The sequence below is a fragment of the Dipodomys ordii genome, unplaced genomic scaffold (assembly GCF_000151885.1).
Source record: "Dipodomys ordii isolate 6190 unplaced genomic scaffold, Dord_2.0 Scaffold3, whole genome shotgun sequence".
NCBI lineage: Eukaryota > Metazoa > Chordata > Mammalia > Rodentia > Heteromyidae > Dipodomys > Dipodomys ordii.
This window is the reverse complement of record NW_012267219.1, coordinates 7,154,064-7,163,221: the sequence shown is the minus strand read 5'-3', so window position 1 is coordinate 7,163,221 and position 9,158 is coordinate 7,154,064. Positions and strand designations below refer to the sequence as shown.

General features: G+C 37.7%; 1 protein-coding gene across 3 annotated transcripts in view; it reads right to left on the bottom strand.

Annotated features, from left to right (window-relative positions):
• The window catches only part of Tbk1 (TANK-binding kinase 1), a 46,184-nt gene that overhangs the window by 28,807 nt on the left and 8,219 nt on the right, over nt 1-9,158 (bottom strand). For all 3 annotated transcript variants that reach the window (XM_013020894.1, XM_013020885.1, XM_013020901.1), the window contains exons 6-8: nt 6,772-6,901; nt 3,108-3,289; nt 243-403 (exon numbers count right to left, since the gene is read on the bottom strand). In XM_013020894.1, coding sequence (XP_012876348.1) covers nt 243-403; nt 3,108-3,289; nt 6,772-6,901 — 473 coding nt within the window. The remainder of the gene's footprint in view (nt 1-242; nt 404-3,107; nt 3,290-6,771; nt 6,902-9,158) is intronic.

The following is a 9,158-nucleotide window of genomic DNA, read 5'->3' as shown; positions in this document are numbered from 1 at the left end:
TTTTTGCTTATGTGGTGCTGAGGAATCGAACCCAGGGCCTCAGGCATGCAAGGCAAGCGCTCTACCACTGAGCCACCTTCCCAGCCCCAAACTTGCATTCTTATTAAAAACCATATTGCTAAAAATAAGAAGGAATGACTACTAAGCTAATGTAAATTAGTATATACCTAAAACACATGGTGAAACAAAATAAGCTATACATTTAAAAATTACTTGTACTTTTAGATAGAGAAATCACTTACATCACTTCTTTATTCCTACGAGGCCCTTCAAATGGTCTAAATGGCAGTGATCCAGTAGCTGCATGGTAAAATGTTACCCCAATACTCCAAAGATCAACTGTTGCTCCGTATTTCTTCTGATGGTCTTTCCTTAGTACTGCTCTCTCATACATATCTGGATGCTAGAGAAAAGATTTAAAAAAAAAAACATGAACTTGTGAATGAGAGTAATATTTACAATAAAAAAGGGATGGTATTTGCTAGGCATTGGTGGCTCACACTAGTACAGGAGACTGAGATCTGAGGATCAAGGTTTGAATCTAGCCAGGAAGACTCAACTCCAATTAACCAGCAAAAAGCTGGAACTGGAGGTGTGGCTCAAGTGGTAGAGAGCCAGCTGAAAGCAGAAAAAGTTTAATAAGAGCATGAGGCCCTGAGTTCAAGCCCCAGTTTGGGTACATGCGTGCATATGTACACACACAGGCACACACACACACGCGCGCGCACGCACACACACACACACACACACACTCAATCCTCAATACTTCATCTGCCATATTTTTCTAATAATTTCATTTTCCCACTCCTCAAAAAACTCACCTCAAACCTTCAATACCCTCTCCCTTTTAAAGCCCACAATTTTGAAGACTTAATGCCATGCTTCAAAAAAGGAAATGGAAGCAATGAGACCAAGCCATCAGACCTCCTTTAGGCCTCTGCCAAATACCAACCTACCTGGACCTGTGTCCATCTTCCAGGCCTACATGTTATGCCATGGAGCTGACTATATGCTAGAAATCAATTCTTGTAATTATCCTTATTATTTTAGGCATCATTTCCCTCCACTACTGAATTATTCCTTTCCACTTATGAGTTTAATATCTCTCATTTAATTAAAAAAAATCCCTAAGTTTAACAAGTTTAACTCCTTATCTCCTTTTAGGGATCATGTAATTCTCTGCTTTTTATTATAGTAAAAATCCTTAAAACAGATATCCACAGTTACAGCTACCTTACTCCCTTCTATCCAAAACTATCATCCATATGCTTTAATAACTTCTAAAACTGTCTACTATCCTGAGTTCCAGATTCACAGTCTACCATTTTCATCAATGTTTAAAAGGATGCTCAGATATAGCATTTTCAAGAGTCTCTTTTAAGCAAACAATTTCTTTTGCTAGTCACTCTTTATCATATTATCTTAATTTACTGTCTTTGTAAAATTTTAATAATCTAAATTTGGCTTTTTGTTAATATTATTTTTTCTATTAAAATGTGAGTTTATAGTAATGCTTTATTTCTGGTTTACCACTGAAATCCTAGTGGAAAGCACAGTGCCTGGTACACTTGTAGAATAAATGAATGAAATCCCATTAGGGCACTCATCTAAAAGAATATAAAATATATCTAGATCAGTTTGAGAATACCTATTGTTAGAACAATTTAAGCCTTTTTTTTTTTTTTTGGGTCCGGTCATGGGGCCTGAACTTTGGGCCTGGGCACTGTCCCTCAGCTCTTCAGCTCAAGGCTAGCGCTCTACCACTTGGGCCACAGTTGCACTTCCGGCTTTTTTCTTTTTTGCTTATGTGGTGCTGAGGAATCGAACCCAGGGCCTCAGCAAGCAAAGGAAACACTCTACCACTGAGCCACCTTCCCAGCCCAACAATTTAAGCCTTAATTCACATCAGACAGAATAAATTTTTCCTTTGTCTTATAAAATCACAACAGCTGAATCCAACTGGAAAAAGTTACAGACTCTAAGATTCTAAGGTCAAATCCAGAGTGATGAATAATTAAGAAACTATATAAACTTCCTGCTAAAGATATTTTAGGTATATTTTCTCAAGTGTTTCAAATCTCACTAACTTTACATTAGCCTTTCTAGCCACAGAACTCTTCTAGCTTTCTACAACTTTAAGTTATATATTTATGGAGGCATTTTATTTTTTTCTGCATTTCTAATAATAGTCCTTTTGGTGTTTCAATAACGAAGCTCCATCCTTCCCCATAGAATTTTGTTTTATAAATATAATAAATTTTGCTCTATAGAACATAGTATTAGGAATAATTCATAATATATTAATTATCCTTATCCAAAACTGGGAACCTCTTCTGGCTATACTTTTCTTTAGTACACAGATGGCTTTTAAAATACAAAAAACTAAGGGGCTGGGAAGGTGGCTCAGTGGTAGAGTGCTTGCCTTGCATGCCTGAGGCCCTGGGTTCGATTCCTTAGCACCACATAAGCAAAAAGAAAAAAGCTGAAAGTGGTGTTGGGACAGCACCCAGGCCCAGAGTTCAGGCCCCACGACTGGAACCCCCCCCCCAAAAATAAAATAAAATAAAATAAAATACAAAGCTAAGCCGGGCACTGGTGGCTCATGCCTGTAATCCTAACTACTTAGGAGGCTGAGATCTGAGGATCACAGTTCAAAGCCAGTCCAGGCAGGAAAGTCTGTGAGACTCTTATCTCCAATTAACCAGCAGAAAACCGGAAGTAGCACTGTGGCTCAAGTAGTAGAGCATTTGCCTTGAGATTAAGAGCTCAGGGACAATGCCCAGGTCCAGAGTTCAAGTCCCACAACTGACAAAAAATAAAAAAAGATACAAGGCCATTCCATTAGTAAAATTAAAAGATATGAGTATTATGAAAGTTCTAAGAGTCATTACTTTTTATTGTTATTATAAAGGTGACATAAAAAGACCAAGAATTCTTAATGGAAAAGTAATAGCATCCTTAGAAACTAATACCTAATTCTCTTTATACACAATTGTCATTAAAATAGAAAATTCAATTTTTATAGTGAACTGGTTGACCAACAACTCAACCATCTTTGCAGTAGATTAAGCTTTCAAAAATGGAAATACTAGTGCTACATGACTTACCAAATATTCTTCAGTGCCATAGAGAGAAACAAATTGCTCATCATCCTCTAATTCTCTAGCTGCACCAAAATCTGTGAGTTTGTATACAGACTGTCCATCTTCCCCTATGACACGCATGATATTTCCTGGTTTGATATCACGGTGTACTATGCCATTTTCTCGGAGGTGATTCATTCCACCCACTTCAATAAAAAACATTAAACAAAGGAAATCATAATGTTGGTAGGTATCTACATGTACATGTATGTTGCAATTTAGTTGACAAAATGTATTCATGTTCAATCAAACTTTTCTCTATAAATTGGTTCAGTAATTTTACTTAAAATAACAAATGGTCTTTTTATACACACATATATACACATGTATAATATCTTACTTCAATTATAAGAGTTTTAGAATAAGTATCAATATGGAGGGAGGGACTGGGGATGTGGCTGAAGTGCTAAGGCTCTTGTCTAACAAGCTCATGGTCCTGAGTTCAATCCCCAGTGCTGCTAGATGAAAAAAGGAGTACTGGCTCATTTTGTGAAACAAAGGCAATTTGCACAGAGTGACTTTTTTTTTGCTGGTAGTGGGGCCTGAACTCTGGGCCTGGGCGCTGTCCCTCAGCTCTTCAGCTCAAGGCTAGCGCCTACCACTTCAGCCACAGCGCCACTTCCAGCTTTTTCTACTTATGTGGTTCTGAGGAATTGAACCTAAGGCCTCATGAATGCAAGGCAAACGCTCTACCATTGAGCCACCTTCCCAGCCCCAACAGAGTGACTTTCTTGACTAGTTGATGTCAGATTTAGCAACTTAAACAGCTTAATTTCTTTTTTTTTCTGTGTGAAGATCTTTAATATCAAATCAAATTTTTATAATATTTTACATACCATTTGTTAGTTTACATTTTTAAATTATTATAAAGGTGATGTACAGAGGGGTTACAGTTGGCCTAATATTAAAAAAAATCAATTTGGTCTAAGGAGTCCAATGTCTCCCCTTTTTTTCAGTTTGAACTCAGAGCCTTGAACTTGCTAGGCAAAAAAAACCCCACCACAACAAAACAACTACAAGGCTTTCCCTATATACTTACTTCAATAGCTGTAATTCTGTTTAAGCAGGCTGCATTGTTTCTCTCTCTTATTTTATGTCAGCTGTGGGGTTTGAAATTTGGGCCTGGGCTCTTCAGCTCAAGGCAAGCACTCTACCACTTGAGTCACACCACCACTTCTGGTTTTCTGGGTGGTTTACAGTAGATAAGAGTCTCACACAGTTTCTTGCCCAGGCTGGCTTTGAACCATGATCCTCAGATCTCAGCCTCCTGAGCTAGGATTACAGGCATGAGCCACTCTGACACTGGCTCTCTCTTATTTTAATCACACCTAAACTGTCTTCATTATGCTTTGATATCAAGTTGAAACTCTATACCTTTTTTTTTTTTTCATTTTGCTGGTTCTGGGGCTTAAACTCAGCTTGAGCTCTTTCACTGAGCATCTCTGTGCTCAAAGCTAGCTATCTACCACTTGAGCCACAGTGCCACTTCAGCTTTTTTCTGAATAGTTTATTGGAGATAAGTGTCTGATGGATTTTCCTGCACAGGCTAGCTTTGAACTGTGATCCTCAGATCTTGGCCTCTAAGGTAGCTATGATTATAGGTGAGTGCCCCTGGCGCTCAACCATTCTTCTTTTTTTGTCTGGGGAGGAGAGGCGTAGTACTAAGGTTTACAGGGGATCTTGTGCTGAGTCACATCTCTAGTCCCTTTTTGCACTAGTTATTTTTGAGATACGGTCTTCAAATATTTTATTACCTGGACTGGAATCACAATCTCCCAATCTTAGCCTCCCTCACAGCTAGAATGACAGACTTTTGCCATCATGCCCAGCTATTTGTTGAGAAGGCAGTCTCATTAATTTTTCTGCCTGGGCTAGCCTCAAACCATAATCTTCCCAATTTCAGCCTCCTAAGAGGCTAAAATCACAAGAGTGAGTCACATTTTTTTTTAAAGTACATAATTAGTAATTTTAGGCTAAAATCACAGGAGTGAGTCACATTTTTTTTTTTTTTTGGGTCCGGTTGTGGGGCCTGAACTCTGGGCCTGGGCGCTGTCCCTCAGCTCTTCAGCTCAAAGCTAGCGCTCTACCACTTGAGCCACAACGCCATTTCCCGCTTTTTTCATTTTGCTTATGTGGTGCTGAGGAATCGAACCCAGGGCCTCAGGCATGCAAGGCAAGCACTCTACCACTGAGCCATCTTCCCAGCCCCATGAGTCACATTTTTTAAAAGTATATAATCAGTAATTTTTAGTATAGACAGAGCATTAGAACTATTACCAGTAATTTTATACTTTTAGCATGCCCCAAATAAAAGCCTCATTTCTATTGTTCTCAAAGCTGCCCTATTCCATTAACAGCCACTATCCAACTCTATCCACCTCTAACTACTAAACTATTATTATTCTTCCTTTCTTCTTTCTTCTCTCTCTCCCCCTTTCTTTCCCTCTCCCCCTTTCTCTCTCTATCTCTTTTTCTCTCTCTTTTTGGTCAGTCGTGGGGCTTGAATTCAGAGCCTGGATGCTGTCCCTGAGCTTTTTCGCTCAAGGCAAGCACTCTACCACTTTAAGCCATAGCTACACTTTGGTTTTTGGTGGTTAACTGGAGATAAGTCCCACAGACTTTCCTGCCCCAGCTGGCTTTAAACTATGATCCTCAGATATCAGCCTTCTGAGTAGCTAGAATTAACAGGCATGAGCCACCAACACCTGGCTTCATTATTCTGCTTTCTTATCTCTATGGATTTGTTTATTTTGAACATACCACATAAATTATATAATATTGTACCTAGTAAAATATTTTGAAAAGTGAATACACATTTTTACCACATATCACTACTTAATTTTTATGCACGAATATATCAAATGAAAGACATTTGGGGTTGTTTCCAGTTTTGTCTGTGTGCATGTGCTCATCCTGGAGCTCATCCTGGGTGCTGTCCCTGAGCTCGTTTACTCAAAGCTACCTCTCTACAACTTGAGCAACTCAGCTTTCAGCTTTTTGGTAGTTAATTGTAGATAAATTCATAGACTTTCCTGCTTAGGCTCGCTTCTAACGATTTGCAATCCTCTGATCTCAGCTCCTAAGTAGTTAGGATTACAGGTAGGAGCCATCATGCCCGGCTAGTTCCTAATTTTTGACTATTATGAATATGCTGCTATGAACATATCCACATTTATCTTTACATGGGAACTGCTGGATCATAAGTTAATTTCATATGTAACCTTTTGAGGTGTTTCACTACTATTTTCTCAGGAGGTTGTAAATTTTACAATCCTACCAGCAATGTATGATAGTTTCAATTTTTCCAAATCCTTCCCCACTTTTAAACTGGGGTTGGCTTTTCATTGTTAGGATTTTCTGAATAAAAAAAATTTCCTTATATGTGACTTGCAAACATAGATTGTCATTCTATGAGTTGACTTTTCATTTGTCCCTCACAGTACAAAAGTTTTAATGTTGATGCAGTCTGATTATCTAACTTTCTTTATCATATCATGCTTTTGGTATTATAGGTAAGGAAGATTTTTTGTTTTTTATTTTGAACATAAGAAATTTATTTTGTATTCTATCATTAAATCAGATATATATATATATATATATGTATTCATACAGATAAAAAAAAACATACCCACATCTCGTAAAACAATTAAAAATTCTGATTCTGGTAGTCCATAGGCATTCGATGGCTCTTCTAAAACAGTGTATAAACTTCCACATGGACAAAATTCCATAACAAGTACTTTATGTCTTGTTGTTGTCTGAAAAGAGAAATCACTGTTTGGAAATCAATATTAAAAAAAATTGGATTATATGGTAGCACTTAATCTCATTTTATATATACATAGGATTTACTACCATGACGAAGGTAATTGGAATTGCTTTGTTAACATATCCGTTAACTGTATATATCTGAAATCCTTCAAGGAATGGAATCCTATTCTTAAACATAAATGGGTGGCAGAATGTCTGAGTGGTCCCTCTTACAGTAAAGTTCCTGTTTGTTTAATCTCCACCTGAGTTGATTTGCATTAGTTTGTTTTTAGTGTTCCATTGATTATACGATGCATCAGTGTAACAAACACCATCAAATTATATAATATACAGTGATTATACTATGACAATTTTAGAAATTAGAAATTTTTGTTCTTTTTTTTTTTGTTGTTGTTGGTACTGGGGCTTGATCTCAGGACCTTATGTTTGTTTAGCTTGTCTGCTCATGGTTGGCACCGTACCATGTCAGTCACTCTTCTAGCCTAACATTTTTTGTCGGTTAATTAGAGATGGAGTCTTTGTAGACTTTTCTCTCCTAGCTGACTTTGAACCAGGATCCTTCTAATCTCCTCTTGAGCCAGGGGCACTTGACTTGAAATTCTGAATGAGTCATAAAATCTCATATTCACCTTTAACTTTTTGTTGCTGTTGGTTGTGGTGTACTGTCTGAGCTTTTTGTTCAAGACTAGCTCTCTAGTTTTTTGAGCCACAGCACCACTTCTAGTTTTCTGGTGGTTAATTGGAAATGGAAGTCTCACAGACTTTCCTGCCAGGTTGGCTTCGAATTGTGATCCTCAGACCTCAGCCTCCTGAGTAGCTGGGATTACAGGTATGAGCGATCAGCATCTGGCTCATCTTTGTTGTTATCCTTTCTTCCTTTTCTAATTTTTCTCTATACATCCCCCAAATAATTTTGTTCTGAACAACTCTACTATTCAGTAATAGTTGAAAAAAGATAAACAACTGTTAGAGAAAAACTTGCTGCTTTCAAGTGAAGAAATAGTGTTGACTGTTGAAAATTTAGAAAATATACATAATTCTATTACTTAGGGATAATAAGATTAACATTTTAGTATATTTTCTTTTGGGCTTTCTCTTATAGATCAAATTATTGAGACAGAATGGTATATCACGACATATTTAGTCCTGATTTTTTAAGTAGTTCTCTACATAGGTATGTTTATTGTTAAATATCTCTCACATACTGCTTAATTATGTGTAGCAAAGAAATAACTTGCTTTTGCCACCCCCTTGGGGACTTTAGCCAATGGATAATGGAACAATATAATGTATGATGGGGACTTTAGAACACATTGAATTAGTTCTGATCTCCGGAGGAAATGGAGGAAGGAACTAGAAATTAAAGATCAGCCATGTAGACAACAATTGCACAAAGCATAGCAAAGTCTTGGGCAGTCCTTCTAGGTTGATAATATTCGATGTATTGTCCCTCTATAATTATAGGAGGGTAATGTGTTCATATTTGGAACCCTCTCATAGTCTACCCTGCAGTTGTTCTAATTTGCATCTTTTGCTATAATAAAACTAGTTGGTAAAGCACCTAACACTGTAGTACTGGGCACAAAACCTCTAAGAATAGTACTCTGTTGAGTTCTGTAAATCAGATTACATTCTAATAATCTGACAAATCTGAGTGTTTTTGGAATCTGGGAGATCTGTGGACAGCTGGCCTACAGTGAGAACAGCCGTAGGGACTCCTGAACTTGAGGCTGATATCTGAAGTGAGGATACTTTTATCAAGATTATCCTCGGCAGTTTGTCAAACTCCCTTGCAGTGTGGTGTCAGAAATCTTGGGCTGGATTTGGAGTGTGCTGAAGATGTACGGCACTTGCCTAGCAAACAAAAGGCCAGTGTTCAGTACTGGGTGCTGGGGAGGGAGAATCTCAGGCAGACTTGGAAGTCTAGAAGATAATATGCCCTTAAACTTGTGTTCACTAACTCTGGGTATGTAGTGTCTAATTTTCTTGACATTTTAACAAGTCTTTATTGTAAACAGCATACCAAGTATAAACAGCATAAGAAATAATAAAAGATGAAATCACTAAAATAATGAATACAAAATACCAAACTGATTGTCCAAAAGAACAAATTTTAGTGATTATTTACATCTAAAAGAATTAGATTTCTGGGGCTGGGAAGGTGGCTCAGTGGTAGAGCGCTTGCCTTGCATGCATGAGGCCCTGGGTTCGATTCCTCAGCACCACATAAGCAAAAAGAAAAAA